At 31.0% G+C, this 19209-nt stretch overlaps 1 protein-coding gene across 1 annotated transcript in view; it reads left to right on the top strand.

The window, feature by feature from the left end:
* The window catches only part of LOC145324319 (uncharacterized), a 71737-nt gene extending 53035 nt beyond the window's left edge, over positions 1 to 18702 (top strand). The window contains exons 17-27 of the mRNA XM_080166937.1: positions 1766 to 1836; positions 2401 to 2468; positions 2834 to 2944; positions 3383 to 3479; positions 6713 to 6812; positions 9305 to 9350; positions 9590 to 9686; positions 13930 to 13997; positions 14543 to 14568; positions 16773 to 16857; positions 18427 to 18702. Of these exons, the coding sequence (XP_080023063.1) occupies positions 1766 to 1836; positions 2401 to 2468; positions 2834 to 2944; positions 3383 to 3479; positions 6713 to 6812; positions 9305 to 9350; positions 9590 to 9686; positions 13930 to 13997; positions 14543 to 14568; positions 16773 to 16857; positions 18427 to 18482 (825 nt within the window). The 3' untranslated portion in view covers positions 18483 to 18702. The remainder of the gene's footprint in view (positions 1 to 1765; positions 1837 to 2400; positions 2469 to 2833; positions 2945 to 3382; positions 3480 to 6712; positions 6813 to 9304; positions 9351 to 9589; positions 9687 to 13929; positions 13998 to 14542; positions 14569 to 16772; positions 16858 to 18426) is intronic.
* Positions 18703 to 19209: the final 507 nt, after the last annotated feature.

Here is a 19209-nt window from a genome sequence, read left to right as displayed (position 1 = left end):
TGATTGAAATCAAAATTATCAAGGTTTAATGAGTTATTCATAGATGATACATATGGCATTTTTCCTTGCAGCAATTAGGCATAAAAAAACTAACCCCCCCCCCCATCCCCCACAAAAAAGATATTTGAACTAATTAAAAAAAAGAGGATGGGGTTCATTGTTCGACAGGCACTTTGATTTTTTCCATTACATTTAACTTTAAATACAAAGAAGAATTTATAAAAGTGCACCTTTAAAGTGAATCATAAGCTTCTGATTTAAAAATTGAAGGAAGTTCCATCTTTTACCCTTAAATTACTACAGCATATAGAAATTACCGTCAAATTAAGAAATCCTCAGAATAATAAGCAAGTAGTTTCCGCGCCCCTTGCTTATAGGGACTCTTCTTGGGAGTAAAGAGGTCTTAAGCCATCCCAAGGCTTAAATCTAAAAATAAAATAGCCTTAAACTATACTGTGACCAATGTTCAGCTTTCATAAAGGGAAGAACCCAATTAATTCTGTTCTTAAGGTTCAGACAAAAAAACGTACTACTTTATAAAAAAAGCTGAAAATAATCCCATAAATTAGATCTGAAAATCAATAAGCCTATAACCCTACCAGGACCTGTGAGAAGCTTACCTAAAGTAGAGAACATAATCGGTTCATTAGTAAATGAAATTTCAAGATGGAGACAAAAAAACTTACTTTATATAATACTACATGTGTTATAGATGATTGTTGCTTTACCCCTTACTTCTAGGGGATGGTATAAGAGGTTAGGAAAATAGCCAAATACCACCTTAAAATATTTATAAACCTTCACTCAAAACTACATCATATGTGAAAAAGCAGTTTTCGATATTTGTAGCCTCAAAAAGGCTTACTACTTTATACTATAGGATGTATGAAGTGACCCATTCGCATTATAAATTTGCTTTTGTAATTATTTGCAATTAACATTTTATACATTAGTGATTTATATATCGATTTTTATATGAAAAAGGTTTTTTTCTGCAGAAGTGGTGAAACATTCAAATTTAAAATATACCCTTGTTAATCTTTGAAGTTATGAAATTTGCAAAATTTTAACAAAATTAAATTTGACTAAAATATGTAGAAACAAATTTATAAAATAACTTGAAGTTAGTATGACATCCGTATGTATGTATGTATTTCTGTCTATTTTGCATGGAAACTTTATGAACCTATTTGGTTACGACTTTCAGGCAAGCTTAACACCAGTTTAACGAAGCAATTTGCTCTCATAACGAAATCTAAAAAAGACTAAAACAATTTTATTTGTAGTTGGCTAAGAAGCTTAAGATCTTGGAAATTGCTGGTCTAAATAGCTTATACTTCTTCGGGAAGCATTATAAATGTCTTGGGGTGGTTTTAGGCTATTTTTCTGACCTCCTCCGCACTCCCCTAGAGTCTGGGGCATAGCAACTAGTAGAATATAAATCTAATTTATAATAATTTTATCTATTCTATCTATTGGATGATTTAAGGTTGAAATGAAACACTCAATTTTAGTTTTTCAAAAGAAAGTCATTTTTTGCGGTTTTTTTTTGTAAAATTGTGTTTTAGCGTTTAGTCAAATGCGCTTGTTACGTCAAACTGTTCATAATTTTGACCAAATGTATATACATGAAATGGTCAAAATTAAGAACAGTTTGACTTAATAAGCACATTTGGCTAAACACTAACACACAACTTTACAGATAAAACAAAAAATTACTCTTTCTACAATAATTTTATATGTACCATTTATTGAATTATTTAAGGTTGAAATGAGAGATATTCTGGCCCTACAGTCAAGTTCTGTTTATCAAAATGCGGTCAGCAGTAATCAGGAATGGTCATACTAAAATAAAAAGATTAAAAACTACATCATAAAGTACTTACAAGGAGTTTGAATTAAGGGGTGATCCACCCTTCCCCTAGGGTTGGGCCGGATATCCGACCATTTTCGATATCCGACCGGTTACCGGATATTAAAAATATCTGGATAACGGACATCTGGCTGATTTTTACTGCCGGATATCCGGTTATCCGGCCAGATATCCGATAATTTGGCGGATATCGAGCGTTGGTCAGATATCCGGCCAAATACCGAATATTGAAACTATCCGGATACCGGATATCCGGTACCCGGCCAAAAAAGTATCCGGCTTACCCCAACCAAGGATATTCAAATAATAAAATCAGATCCCCTTCTCCCGTTAAAATTTTACAACAAAAACTCCTAAATTTTTAAAATGGTTTTTGGTCATGTAAATCTTTTAAAAAATATATAAGAATCTCTTTTGAATATAATCTGTGAAAATCATGATGAATCCTAATGTTGCCATAACAAAATGAACGGACGGAGGGACAGTGTGAGTTACAAATTATTTTAGTATGAACCTTTTAACAAGGATGTGCAACATCAAGGGAGTACAATAACTTGTAGGAAACATTCTACAACTAACATCATCTCAGACAAAGGAACATCATTTTATTTGAAATATGTTTATACATATTTTATAATAAGTAGAACAATTCCTTCTGTCCGTCTGTATGTCTGAAGCTCAACCGATTTGGCATAGGTACTATAACTCATGGTCAGGCCAGCTATTTTTGAAGGGTTAGAATTTCGTACCTGGAAAAATGTCGCGTCTTATTTTTTCCTATCTTACTTTGTGATACTTTACCCCTAGAGTTTATCTGTATGTTTTAAAGCGTGCTTATTATATTAGAAACAGCTTAGTCCTGGACAGGTTTAAAGCTATTTTGCGAAATGTAAGTACTGAAGTTACCAAGATCTTATATTAAAAATTATATCAAAATAATCATGTTTTTTAAATCTACAGAGAAAAAGCTGATACGTGGTTCCAAAGATCAGCATATGAATCGGAGTCATGGGGAAATGAGAGAAAACCGGTTTCCATCTGTTACGGACAGAGGCTCCATGGAGTCAATAGGTATGATGGTGCTTTCCCTCATAGTGCCCAGCGAGCACAGAAATACCCCTTTAAAAAAATAAAAATAAGGTGCGGTGCTCAAACCCTGTGGGACAACCCCCTTACAAATATAACCTAACCTAGTCTGACCAAAAGTAAAAAAAAAATAAACAGAAACCCTCCCCCCCCCCTAACCTCCACTTATTTTGAATAATATGATTCTATGCTCGGCTAAGCACTTCCAGTGTTTATTATCATGTGCGAATAGATACTCTATAATTGTGATATATATACGTGTTTGTTTAATTCTTTCTTTGAATATGATTTTAAAAAATGAATAAAAAGGGTACTCAACTTTTGTTTCTCATTAAATAGCTGAAAGCCATCAAAGTTATGCATGTGCAAGTGAATGCACTTATTTAGGGGAAACTGCCCTAAAATTTTACTTTCAATTTTAAGGGGGTGACCGAGTAGGTTCACGAGAGTCTTTATTGGCAAGCTCCAGAGAAAATCTTATCTCTCCCTCAACTGACAGAATCAAGAATAACTTTGTGCGGTACGTACTTGTTAGGCAGACTAATATCAGAGTTAGGTTTACCTATACATTGGTAGACAATTTGGAAGATATGTCAGCTTGGATTGAAGATAGATCAGCGGTATATCTCAGAATACGCCATCATAAAAAACGCCATCGTCAAAAACGCCACCAAGTAAGAAAATTAGGGCTTGGTAGGGCTTAAAATTAAACTCATTTAGATGCTTTAAATTTTTTACTTTTTAAAAGCCTATTTGCAAGTTAGGTTAGCCTATGTGGGCATAGGTAGATAGATTTTTATTTTTAATATATATAGTTTAATAGAAAGAATAGCCTATGCGGTAGATATAATAGGCTCTATTTAAGATAGCTTACCCTATGTCATATATGGATTATGGATTAATCAATGTATTAGATATCTTATGGAGTAGATATGTTATCCTATGATTTATAGTCTTTGGAATTAATAATTCTTTTGGAGCACTTTTTTGGGTACTAAAATACCCCTATCTTCGTGAAAAATGTGCTAAAAATAGAAAAGTACTTCCCCCCAAAAAAGTACACATGTGTAAAATTCTTTTCTCGGCTTATTTTTGTTTTGTTGGCACAACAAGTTTATAATATTCCTTACAAGCACCAATGGTGACTTGACCCAGGGAGGTAGTGGACAATTGGCCGTTTATTACGCTAGTCCCCCAAGTTTAATAATTTTTTTTTCGTTGGCTTTATAACTTTGGGGACCCTTATCGCATTTAGATTGGTTAGTTTATTAAAATGAGTGTTCAAGCATTTCAATTACCAATTTTAACTAATATAAAGGGGTAATGTTGTGTGTCATCATTGGGGATGTACATAAATTTATCGTCCATTGTCTTATCCATTTAGATCCTGGAATATTCTTGACAAGCACCAAAGGTGACCTGACTAAAAACAAAAACAAGTATAGAATAATCCATTTATAAAAAGTGTGTCTTTTTCACACGTTTACCTAGATCGCAAGACCAATGAATGACCAATTCATGATTATTTGTAAGTTTTTACGACGTTTTTAATAATGTATGAACATGGCAAGTTCTTTCAAACGTTTGACCGCTTGCAGCCTCTAAGCCATTTTTATGGCAATTTTGATCCAGTAACTTTTAGATTTAACTTTTCTGACAATCAACATTTCGAGCACTTTAAAGTTTCACTATATGACAGACAAACTGACATACATACGGAAATGCCTATATTATAGAGAGTACTTGAGATTATAAATAAAAATTCTAATAATAATCCTTCAAAATTATTTCTAGAGCAGCTATTCTCACAAAAAATATGTTTTCCTTTAAAAAGTTTCTGTTTCAAAGTACGTAAGAAAACATACATGTCTGAACATACAAGTACTTTAAGCATAAAAAAATCATGAATGGACTTGGACATATAGACAAAGTGATTTAAATAGTAGATGTTCAATGGTCATAGTTTAAGAATAGTTAAGTTATGTTTTTATCATATTTATATTTTTGTAGAATAACTTAAATATTAACGGACCAAGTAAATTTATACTAAATACTTATTTGTATAAGAAATATACACAAACAAATCTATCTTTAATAGCAACAGAGAAAATCACGTCTTTTCCTAAATGTAGCCGATTGCTTTACATACATTTCGATTTACAGAATAAGAAGCAATTAAAAAGGATCTGAGAAATGAAGATATTTTAGAGAATTTCCAATACATACAAATTTCATCAAATTATTCTGTGATTTTCAACATAGTTTTGAAGAATTAATATTAATTTTTTTTTTAAGAATTGACCTATGTACTATCATATTCTCTTTATATTTTTCTTCAATTTAATTGTTTTCTGAACTCCTTTGAGATTCTTATTTCAGTTCAGGATATGATTTCATAATAGAAATAATATAACTAGATGGTCCATCTGAACCTAAAATTCGTCAAACTTTAAAAGATTTTTTTATTTCAGACAAACCATATTTTTTCCATTAAAGAAATCAAGCAATGAAATTTTTCAAGGATATAATTTGTAAAAGGCTAACTTTATCAATTCAACTATTCATAGCTTATAACTTATTACAGATTTTGTCATGTGCTTCACACTATACTAGGAAATAAATTTTTCCGCGTAGAATTTACCCAAGAAATGCGAATGAAATAAAAAAAAATATGCCCTATTCTAATAAAATATGTACACAATTTCATCCAATGACATGTCTGTAATGTACCTCCACTGTTCTCCTATTGGCTGATTTAGAGAAAACGTCTCTAGATTATCTCTATTCATATAATATTTGTTTTAAACATTAAACATTTCAACTGGACTTTGAACATTTAGCATCTTTTGAAGTGCGCAGCTACTATCAATTTTTACATGCGGGCGCCGGTCCATGCCACTCTAACGTCAGGTCCAACAACCCAGGATAACTAAGGGGAAGAAGGCCCTCATTTTTTTTGTCTAAACAACCAGGGTGTTAGATTAAGTAACACCCAACAGACAACCAACTCATTTGAAGTCCCAATTGTGCATGGTAATAAGTTGCACTTGTTTTGGGCTAAGGCATGCTTCATAATCTAAATATTAAAGTCGCACACCTGACATAGCAGCAGTTGGAACCATTTAAAACATTTTAGTTATGAACCCTTTTAAGATGAGATTCGAACCCAACGAAGCTTTTTAGAGTGTCTATAAAAATGACGTCATACTGGCCTTCTAAAAAAATACGGGTATGTTTATAATGGCAAACTGAGTCTCTATGCAGTCCAAAGTTTCTCTTAGCACCGGAACAACAAAGTGTTTTTTAATATATTATTTAATATTTTTAATTCCCTACCTATGTATAGCATTATCATTGTTTGATTCTATTTAGAGATAGATAGTACAGTGGTAAGCATTCATTCATTTTTAAGTACAAACAGTTAAATAGAACTTTATTGTAACAGACATATTTAGGATAAGATTCTGTACAGTAAAATTGATATGGAACATTTGGAAATTTTACAGACTTAAACCATTAAAGTAAAACAATAGTAGGGGGGGGGGGGGCACAAAAAAATCATAGATGGTAATACGCACACGGAAATTTATTTTGTAGCATGACTGATAGACCAACGGACAATGTAAATTACATAAGGGATGGTAACTGGTATTTGGAATCCATACACAAAATCAGCCGTCTATCATATATAACAGCTTAGAAAATTATATTTCTTCCAAGACGTTTTATTCTAAAAAAAAGTCTTATTTTCAGAAGTTGTGAAACCGTGTTAACACCTCCGTCAGATGTGAACACCTCACCTCCGAGTCTGTTTTCGGATGCCAGCAGGAGGCGGGGCTCTAACTCAATAAAGGTAAACACCAACATAGACATACCCTAGTTATAGAATAGATGTGCTGCTGAAAATCAGTGATATTTAAAGTACATGAATGTCTGTTTGAAATATAAGATGTATGTGATAACTCTGGTAGGGAGATGTATTTCACATTGGTACACAAAGTTTTTTAAACACGTTCTTTTATCTGTTGGTCTTTAAAACTAATGGTACATTTATCAACTCTTGATTGATGTGATCAAACTAGAAGTGTCCAAGCTTTAAAACTAATAATTTAGTTATGTAAAAGGGTTAATTTTGTTTATCATCATTGGGAATGTACATAAATTTGCTGTCCATTGTTTTACTCCTTGAGACCTTAAAAATTTCTGGTGATGACTGAACTATCTTTTATTGCTTTTATTGTAAGGTTTTTAACTATGAATTTTAAACAGATTTCTAAAAGGAAATTTGAATGTGAGACCCAAGATTTAGAGGATCTATGATTCAAATCAATATAAAGATTATTCATATATCTAAATATATCTTGATTTAGCTACTCTAAAAAATATTACTTCTAATATCCAATTTACTCTTGGTACAATTTTCTATTCTATACATAGATTATATATGCTATAATAAATTATCTACTCTACTTTTGGAAAGTATTGTCCTTGTTTCAATTCTTAGCATGATTTCTTTCTTCCATCAACCTCTTGAAGAAAAAATTCTATATATAAATAAGAATGAGATATGTTTTTTGGGGGTTAATCCCTTAAACAAATATATGGACCACATTTAACCTCCCCCCCCCCCCCACACACACACACACAATTCTAAACTTGAAAAATAAACTTCAATCCCCTGAAGTGAGATCTTACATTATTAGTGCCACTACTTGCGGTTTCACAACAAGCATTCAACAACCCACATAACCCATTCTTGACCTAACTTGGTTTGTGGTCCAATTTCAATAATAGGGAAATTGCCGTTTTTCTAACAACAAATGTTTAGAATAAGAATACAATTTACAAAGGAGATCCAATTTCTAAAGAAATATTAACATTATACCTTGAAGTTCCATTGAATCCATTTTATCCCTCTCTTTCCTATTAAAAAAAAATGATGTGGAAATCATTAAAGCTACTCCTCCAAATATTACTCACTGCTTTACTTGGCAGAATAAGAAAATGATAATGACACTTCACTTTTGAGACGTATCTTAAGAAATCAAAAGAAATTGAGAAGAAAATCATCTATTAGCTGTTTAGTCCGTAGTTTTAAAAATTTATTTTTGATGGTTTCACTTCTTGTAGAATAACTAGAAATTACTTATTTTTTAAGATCTAAGCTGTTTATGCATATAATAGTAATTATTTTTCTCGTATTCATTCGAATCCGGTGGATAGGAACCGGTTCTCATCCATACGAAAAAACTATGTCTAGCATCGCATTATATCCAGCTTTCTACGAATATAAAAATGTACAATCATAAGATTAAAACCAGTTTTTTGTAGCCGGTGCCTTCGGCACCCCGGGGCTAAAAAAACTAGTTTTAATCTCATAATTGTACATTCTATATCCGCGGAAAGCCGTTTATAATACGATGCGAGAAATAACTATTTTATAATCTAAATTTAGAAGGGGGGGGGGGGGGGCGTTATTTTGTTTACACAAAGGATTAATGTTATGCTGCAGATTTCTTAAAATTAGATTTTTAGTATCTCAGATACTTTACAAGTCACCAATGTCTGTCAGTCTTTTATGGTCATATGTTACTTTTTGGTGGATTTATCTCTTCTGTGGCTATTATATTTTTTCTATTTATTACCATTCCATTCTAGACTTTCCTTTTTTTTCCATTATTTGTGTTAGCTTTGTTGGTATTTTGACAGATGGAAAAGTTGAAGGAAAAGCAAATAAGGTTTCACTGAAAATTTCCCATTATTATTATTTTAAGATATACTTTAAATCTCAATTTTTTCCAAACTTCAAAATTTCTAAAAGAATTGTACTTGTTTACAATATTAAGATTAAAATATCCTAGTATTTTTAAAATAGGAAACAACAAAAATTCTTTTGTTAAAATGCAAAATTATCCTGATAATATTCCACTTTTATTAAGATTAACCTTGATGTGCCTATTTTTAACAAATTTATTCTTTTGTAGAGTTTGTAGAGTTTATGGCTGATAGTACAAGCTTTTCAAAATATTCACATTTTAACATTTTTGCCAGTGTATCTTTTAGCTTCTTAAACTTTCATCTTGGAATTTGAATGAAAATTAAAAAGGCAAATTCACCACTTAAAGTTAAATCTTTTTTTAGAATTTTAAAGGGTGTTGATTAAAGGATGTTAATTAACTATCTCTAAGAAATGATTTTTAAAAATTTTGAATGATTAATAAAAAAAATAATTACTGAATGAGTGTGTTTTATTCTTATCTTGTTAATATTGAGGAAATATTTGGATGGATATTAATTTATCTGTTATTGTAATCTGATACTTACTTTTATAAAATATATTTTTAGGATGTTACTTTGGGAAACACAGAATCTATAATTAGCCAAAACTCAGGTAAAAATTATAATAGTGTTTTTATGAAAATATTTTTTACATTGGGCTCCAATTAACCAACTTAACAATTAGAACTAATTGACAACTTTTTCAGCTGTTAGCTGTGCTTAAGGATTGTGTTGTATAATAAGCCAAAATTTGGAAAATCTGAAGTTCAAAAATTGATGACAAAAAAACCAAGCCTTTTTATGATCTTTAACTATACTAACAAACGTTTTCTTATAAATGTTTATATTTAGCAGCCACAAGTACTGCAAGTAGTTCTGACTGTGAAGAAGACAGCCAACAAACTACAGAACAGGAGAGGTCACATCTGGAGGAGCTACCATCTTCAAGGTAAGTAAGAGCTTGAGGAAGATAGTGAACATACTACAGAACAGGAGAGATCACATCTGGAGGAGCTACAATCTTTAAGGTAAGTAAGAGGAAGATAGTAAACATACTACAGAACAGGAGAGGTCACATCTGGAGGAGCTACCATCTTCAAGGTAAGTAAGAGGACAATAGTAAACAGACTACAGAACAGGAGAGATCACATCTAGAGGAGCTACCATTTTCAAGGTAAGTGAGGAAGATAGTGAACAAACTACAGAACAGGAGAGATCACATCTGGAGGAGCTACCATCTTCAAGGTAAGTGAGGAAGATAGTGAACAAACTACAGAACAGGAGAGATCACATCTGGAGGAGCTACCATCTTCAAGGTAAGTAAGAGGACAATAGTAAACAGACTACAGAACAGGAGAGATCACATCTAGAGGAGCTACCATTTTCAAGGTAAGTGAGGAAGATAGTGAACAAACTACAGAACAGGAGAGATCACATCTGGAGGAGCTACCATCTTCAAGGTAAGTAAGAGGACATTAGTAAATAGACTACAGAACAGGAGAGATCACATCTAGAAGAGCTACCATCATCAAGGTAAGTAAGAGGACGATAGTAAACAGACTACAGAACAGGAGAGATCACATCTAGAGGAGCTACCATCTTCAAGGTAAGTAAGAGGAAGATAGTAAACAGACTACAGAACAAGAGAGATCACATCTGGAGGAGCTTCCATCTTCAAGGTAAGTAAGAGGACATTAGTAAATAGACTACAGAACAGGAGAGATCACATCTAGAAGAGCTACCATCATCAAGGTAAGTAAGAGGACGATAGTAAACAGACTACAGAACAGGAGAGATCACATCTAGAGGAGCTACCATCTTCAAGGTAAGTAAGAGGAAGATATATAACAGACAACAGAACAGGAGAAATCTCATCAAAGCTGCAAACAGAATAAAGAATAATATAAATAATATATTATATTAAGTTATATAATAGTACAATACAAGTTTTTTTTTGCTTTTTAATGAATATTTAAATATTTCTTCTTCAGAATTGACATCTAACTTAGCTTAATTTAATTTAGTTAGTGTACATATGTACTTTTACATAATAGGATAAGGGATCACCTATGGGAAAATTTAGACTTAGAGACTCATATCAATAAGATTTATATGCATAGAGCTCATATTTATGAGCCAATTGTAAGGATACAGTATTAGGAGGTGAAGTGTTTCAAAATTTTGAGTTTAAAAGTATCCACTGCTGCTATGTCAAGAATATATCATAATAAAAAGAAATACATATTCTTGTATTCATTTGAAACCCGCAGATTAGAACAAGTTCGCATCAATACGAAAAAACTTTGGCATCTTAGGGCAAAAAAAACTAGTTTTAATCTAATAATTGTACATTTTATATATCTGCGGAAAGCGTTTTATAATATGATGCGAGAAATAACTATTTATGGCTCCCAAACAATGTTAGACAAGCAGTACCCTATGTATTTGAACAAACAAATTTCATATGAAATTAGGTTAAGGAGTTGATATGGTCTTTTTAATATCTTATACTTACCCTTAAGGATTCCTGATTTACTGGTGCATGTTTCCTTAAAGTTTCCAGAAAAAAAATATAATATTTATTGAAAGTGTTATATCCAAATATAGAATTTAAATCCTGCTATTTCTTAGAATTATATCTCAGGGCTGAGGCATTTGTGTCTCAAGAATTTTAGAAAAGAAAAATATCAAATAAGATTATTTACCAATTACAGAAAATGTTCATAGTTACTTTCTTTATTTTACTGACTATTACTTACAATTCCCAATAACTTAATACTCCACATTAGCAATACCTTCAACAAATAAAATAGCCTTTTTATGCCCTGTTATTAGTATGCAATCATTGAGGTATATTGGAGTTGGAGTATTTGTACATCAGTGTATGGAAGCTTTTTATGGTTGTTATAATGACCTTATACTGTCCTACCATTGGCCAATTAAAATGTATACTGGCCTGCCATTGGTAATAGAGTCTGTGTATTGGCCCATCATTTTTCATTTTCATTTTATGTCGTTATTTATTTATAGTTACTATAAATAGTTTCCAGTTTATGAAATGAATTTAGAATTTTCATACAAGTTTTATTACTTGAAGCTTCCTCCATTTCTGATGTTGAGAGAAGATATGATTGTGTGAGTGAAAGTATTCCAGTATATCTTATATTACATTTTCACTACATATGTTGTCATACATACATCAGGGGTTCTATGGATTTTGCTTTGCTATTTACAGAAAATTCATGAAATAAGAAATACAAAATAATAACCTCCCAAGATATCTAATTTAATTATTATGCATTTGTATAAAATCTTACTTTGTGACAGGCAAGGAATCAATGAAAGAACCTTAAAGTTTTTACAATATAAAAGTGATATTTTCATACCAGTTTCAAATATTTATTTGTGTTACAGATTTTTTTTATATGCATGTGGTATCAGGTTTTTGTACTTTACAATGGCAAAATACTAAGCACTCTTAGCAAACATAGATCAAAATTCATACACAAAAAAAAATGTGTCTGAATAAATTTTTAACTATTCAGGTTTTCATATGTTAAATGTTTTTAAAACATATTCAATATTGAGACTAAAACTGAATACATTAGATTAAACAGAACCTTCATATTTTGGGATCAACTTTCCAGTATTAACTAACCATACTTTGTCCCAATTCAGTTTTTAACTGTTCTCCAACTCACGTTCCTGGAAAAGGTGTAAAATATTTTTATTAACTACAAGTTATCTGCAATTCTCTAATACTAATTTAAATGGTTGGCCAAATAAATTTTGAATTTCAAACTTAAGTTCCTTATTAGTTGTTTGTTTGTTTGCTATAATTCCATGCGGTCAATTAAAGGAATATCATTCAGTCTCTGGAATCAATTGTTTATTTTTGAACTATTGAACTTTTAAAAATGACATATCACAATATTCATTCATCATTAAAAGATATTTTTAAAAATTTTCTTAAATTTTTTTTTCACAGTCACACGTTTTCTCTTCTGTTGGTAAGGAACAAAGCAGCTTCTCTGGTATGTATGTGAAAATAAATAAGTTTTAACAAGGCCTAGAAAGAAAACCTGAGATGTCTCAACATAGCTTCTAATCCAGTTTTCAAACACAGGTTTCAGATAGGGATGAATGAGGCTCATTAAGGTTATAATGTTTAATCTACCTTAAAAGTTATGTAAGGGAAGATTAAAGAAAGATAGATTGATATATCTTCATCTCTTTTAATAGCACAACACATCAGAAGCAGAGGAGTTCATTTATTTTCTATTACACCTCAAATACAAGTACGACAAGATTTAACATTAGATAAGATTATATAAGATAAATATATAAGAGAGTGTCAGTATCATATTTCTAAAAACATATTTTTTTGTAATCTACTATTATGAATAGAATTTAAAAATGTATGTGTATAATCAATAACCCCCTGACAAAATTTAGGGGCTGGTAACACTTTCCAAACAGGCACACTTTGGCTTGATTTGACCATGGAGGGGAAACTGGATGGTAAATTAAACTGGTACCTAAAGATTTATTACCATGTTATATTCTTGGTTGGATCAAAATCTTGAGTACTTTCATTGGATTTTGGTTCCAAAGTAGTGGGGTCTAAACTTTCAACAAACAATTCCAATCTACAAATACAAAAGGTGTAATTTAGTTTCTTATCATTGGGGATGTATATTAATTTATCTTCCAAAGTCTTATCCTTTAATATCCCTAGATTAGGCCATATAATACAAACAATATAATGAATACTAGTTACTTCGACCCTAGCCTCTAGGGTAGGGGTGAGGAGGTAAGGAAAATAACCTAACCTTATAAAGCTTCTCTGGAAAGAACATCCAATTTGTACAAGTATTTTTTCAAGCTTTTTAGCTTTAGACAAATAAACCTTGCTACTTTATATTTTATGATTACTGGGTTTAAGGAACACTACATTTATATTACATAAACTCTTCTTTAACTGACATACTCAATTTGTATCAAAGCACACTCAGAATAGCACACAAATATCATTACAATTTCTGTAAGGAGATTGTCATACATAAGTTTACTAATACAGTTTTATTTCAAATTTGAATAGCAATTATTTTAGGCTGTGTACGGTCCCCAAGACAGGGGCCCGGTAGTTGTCTGAAGTATACATCTATGCTTATTTATTCTTGTTTGTTTAGGTTACTAGGTCCAGTGGCCACCAGACTTAACCTTCCTGGAGTTGACAGCCAAACACTTGCTAACAGGAACTTTAATATTCAATAAGAAATATTAATGCTTTTATATGGAGTAGTACTGTTTTTGTCTGTGGCTTTTAATTTAAGGTTCTAAGACACTGGCCGATAAATTGATGTACAATCCCAATGATAATACTCAAAATTATACCTTGTGTAGACCAGAATTAGTGGTTGAAACGTTTGAACACTCAACTTAATAAATCAACCAATTGAAATTCACTTAAGTCCTAAAAGTTGTTTAGTCCACGAATAAGAAAACTTTATTATACATAAAACTTTGGGGACTAGTGTAATAAACAACCCATTGTCCTTTACAGAAGCTATTATTCTCCATTTGTCCCCATTTTTATTGCCCATAGGTCCTGAGATGGTTCTAGGCTATCTTTCTGTGGCCTTGCACACTGAAATACATAGCTCCTAGATACTATTGCTCAGCCAATAGTAAAAATAACAATTAAGTATTCACATGACATAAAATTTTCTACTTTAAGATATTTTCAATTTTTTCATACTTTTGATATGTTAAAAATTACAATGAATATTATAACTTTTAGGAGGAGATCTTTGATGCCTGGAGACCCTGTAAGTATTTCTGATTTTATTTTAATTTATTTTATGGTTATAATTTGATTCATTTTCTTTCTTCAAAAACCTTATATCATTTTCTATTATGTCAGGTTTTGTCAATATTATTTAATTGTCTATATGAATTAAGGGGATACTGTCAGAGAGGAAGGGGGCATTGGGATGTTTATTACTCTAGTCCCAAAAGTCTTGAAATAATTTTTCTTATTCATTGGATTTAAAATCTTGAGGACTTTTATTGAATTTTGATGGATGTTTCATTTAGTTGAGTGTCTAAATGTTTCAACCACTAATTGTAATCTACAGAAGGCGTATTATTGTGTATCGTCATTTGGGATTTAGATCAATTTATCGACCATTATCTTGTCCCTTTAGATCCCTAGGATAGTAAACAATTACATTCATCAAATCTTAACCCTAAATAGCTGTTTTGCAAGTCAACCTATTACATCATGGTTTTCTTTCTTTTGAAGTTGTTTTAGGCAACACAATATAATCTGAAATAGAATATACCATTTGTTGTTTCTATTCCCAATGGTATTGTTAAACAGTGGCTTTGAAGTTGTTTTTGTGTACTTATCACATTGTACAGTACATACAACATGTAAATATTTTATAAACCTTTATTTTTAAGTACATAAATACCAAAGTTTTGTTTTTACAAATTATGTCCGAAATTGTTATATATAACAAGGATGATAACATCCATAAAAGCGAAGCACTGAAATGGTAGGACAAACGGGCATTAACACTTGTATAGTGTCAGAACTGAATAATCATAATATAAATGTATAAGAGTCAAAGCAAAAATGTAAGTAAATTTGTTGAAAAACTGCTTGATACAGGATAATGTTTATGGACATATTTACATTTTCAGGACTTGATTATAGAGTTGCATCTCTTTTTACATTATACTTTGTTGTCCCAGGAATCAATATACAAAAAATCAGATTAATCTGATGATTAGATCACATAAAAATTTGTTGTTAAAAAAGTAAAAAAATCTACATGTTTAAAATGAATGTACGGACATTTTGGTAATGATTATAGAGTTGCTACGCTTTCTAAATCGTACCTTACTACTAAAGGAATAACCATGCAATATTTGAAATCGATAGGACAATTTTAACATGCCTAAATTAACAAAAAAAGCTATCTGGACGGACCGACCATAATTATAGAAAAGCTTCGCTTTTAAAAATAAACTAAGTTTAGAAATATCAATTGTATAATTCCCTCATTTAGCTTCATGGTCTGCAAAAAATCTCCCCCTCTTCTTTTTCTCCAAATTCTTATCCTGTTTCATAAATTAAGTATTTGTCATAAGCTTAAGATTATGATAACTACTGAACCGTATGGAAGACTCTTATAGGTCCCTGGATGATTTTAGGCTATCTAATTTTATATTTAAGTTTAGTTTTAGGTTATTTTTCTACTTTCCTTCGAATATAGATCTCCTAGATGCTCTGAGCGCATCCGCCAGTTTCTAATATTTTCCAAACTTGTTTCTAGGTATGTTTGGGTGTGATACATTACATTCAGACCTTACTCTGCAATCCATGTCATTTCTAACCCTCACTTAACCAAACAGTTCCTGTGCTAGAAATAAAAGATACACACATATTACTTCCAATGAAAGAAACGTATAAAAGTGGGATAGAATAGGTGTTATATGAACTATTTGAAGGAATTTATTATAAAATCTGTGCGGTGAAAAGATATTTCTGCATTTTGTATTCTTGTCACAAGTTTGTGGAGGCGACAAATAATACAATTTTTCTTTATATAATGTGTCTATCAATTTTTAGGAAACAGGATTATGTTACAATTTTGAACACTAATATACATAAATTAATACCTTATTGGTTGAATGGAGGTTGCATTAAAACCCTTTCTAAAAGCTAAATTTAAAATGTTTATCTTGTAAACAAGTTTTTTGTAAAAACTCCTTAAAATGCTCCTAGAGTCCTGTATCAGCACTTTTAAACGTTTTTCTATGCCCCTGGACACCTTCAACTGCTCTCTAAAATATGTTTTTGGTATTTTCAGGGGATGATTTCTTTTTGGAGGGTTGAGTGCTCTCCCAATATAAAAATATAGGAGAGCTACAGCAGTCAAGATCCTACACTATAGACGCATAGACATCCTGTTCTTTTATTGTAATAAAATAGACAGACAGACAAACATTGCATTTATTTTAGGAAATCACAGTTGATTACCATAGCAGACGAAGGAATTCTAGTGCTGTCATCATTATCAGAAATCCACCAGAACATCTTGGACTAGGTAAATAACAAGGCGTAACCGTTAGCTTAAATTATAGCATGCCCGCTTGCTGATTGGGCGATTCTGGCCCACATCGTCTTATACTAGATACATTAAAAATTTTGGTTATGTAAACAGACCTATCTGATTGCCTAGAAAAATTAGGGGCTTTAGATAAAGGCTGTCAAACAAAGGGTTTCCGGTATGTCAGGTGCTACTTAAGCAATAAATGTATATACAAATAATCCAGAAAACTACATGGATCCAGTGATGGGGACCTTTTTTATCTGCTAGCTTTCTGCTCTTGTGTAGTGACTATGCTGTGTTAACATTCCCGACGCTATTGGCTGATATTCAAAGACCCAATTGAAAGTTGGCAAAGAATCCACGGGGTGGGAACATACAGTTATTTAACCCCTTCCCTCTCTATTGTTTTACTTTAATCTTAAACTTATACTCTTGGGGATGCACTATTTCTAGAAAATTGCTTGAAGTCATGAGGTAAGGTAAATAAAGGTTTAGAAATTAAATTACATGAGTTTCATGATCATTTTAAGTGATCTTATGATACAATTGTGATAAAAGTTGATTTTCACTTAAACTTTAAAAGATACTCAATTATATACTATTTTTTAAGGCTTAGAATGGTTTTAAGCTATTATTTTAGCCTCTGTATGTTCCTTCAAATACAGAGCCCCTAGATGCTAGGGCCGTGGTTGCTAGTATAATTTAATCTAATAGAATTATTAAGAAAGGAAAATTCATTCAAAAAAGGATGTTTTATTATGAATAGTAGGATAAACAAACCAAAGGCTTGAACAATCCTTACAGAAATTATATATATCTAGGATAAACAGCTCTTATGAAAGCAGCTGATAATACAAGAGCAATATTTTATATTTAATATCTTGGTATATTTTTTATGTGTGGCTGTTAAGTTTAAACCACTAATAAAGATTTAGATTCTGTTATCTTTAATTCTATACAGTAAAATTAGTTATTGCATCTACAAATATTACTACTCTATCCATTTCACCATTAAACAATATCATTTTAAAAGAAAATATTTGCCATCTATTAAAGAATATAGAAACTAAACTATAGAATATTTTCCAAATGATAAGAACTTGATAAGGATATTAGTAAGTTTAAACAGAGTTTCATTAGAGTGTCATCATCAGTGGCCATAGAACTACACCCCTGACAAAGTTAAGGGGATGGATTCACCCTCCTACACCTCTTTGTTAAAGGTCTAAATCCCCCCTGATACACCTCCCTCCCAAATACATACAAGTGGGATGTTAAAGTAAAAAGCCACACTTTTAAGAAACTCTTTTTTACTTTTAAAGAAGCTTGTGTACCTATGGGATGTTTCTACCCCTCTTACACTAAAAATACACCCTTCTTGTTGTCTGTAATACACCCTTCTTTTTTAGTTATAGGGGGGTGTCACAAAATGAAAGTTATATGTATATCACTTTCAACATCCTGTGCATGCCATTGCATTGGTCTTCATTCATTTTAGAATAGGTTTATAAAACATTAATTTTATAATAAGTTTATACCACATTAATGTATATTTTATTTCAGAGCCCAAACCTATAATTGTCAACACAAATGATGGTCTGCATCAAAGAAAATTCTAAACTAAACAAAAAAACATTAAATAAAAATAAATTTCTTTAAATTTACACAAAACAAACTTTAACAAGACATTGAGTTCATATGAAACTTTAAGGTGTGCTAAGTAAAATGAAATGAAGATTTATTTATAAATAATTTTATGTATGTTTATGATAGTACAATTATTGTAAATTAGTTTTAGATACTATAATGTTATGAATATGCCAATTTAATAAGTAAGTGCAAAGCAATTATTTTGATAAGAAAAATTTTTAACTCAATAATATAACAATTATTTTTTTTGTGAATAATATAATTCAAATTCAAAAACACTATTTTAATATATATATATTTGTAATTATCAAATTATTTAAGTATCAAAATTTCATGTATGATTTTTTATTCTATTGGTTTAAAGAAAAATTAATTGTAAGTTATTTTGCCTAAAGTTTCTATTTGAAGAAACTGAGAAAGAGTACAACTCATTATTGACTTTAGATTTAATTAAATTCATTGGGGTGCAGTTCAAGATGAATTACTTCTAATTATAATTGATTTAAAAGGAATTATATCTGTCTATGAAAATGTACTATAATTTTTTAAAAAGAATTATTTCCCGGAGAGATGGGACATTGGACGTTAAAGTTTTAGTTTAGCACTCACTAAAGCATTTAATAATTTTAAAAAGCCCCAAAACATCTTTTAAAATTATCTTAAGATGTAATGACCCTTTTTTTACATTCTAGTATA

This window comes from Acartia tonsa, chromosome 7, assembly GCF_053477335.1.
Source record: "Acartia tonsa isolate MP-2025a chromosome 7, ASM5347733v1, whole genome shotgun sequence".
NCBI lineage: Eukaryota > Metazoa > Arthropoda > Copepoda > Calanoida > Acartiidae > Acartia > Acartia tonsa.
The sequence above is the reverse complement of the archived record's forward strand: the minus strand, read 5'-3'. Positions and strand labels throughout refer to the sequence as shown.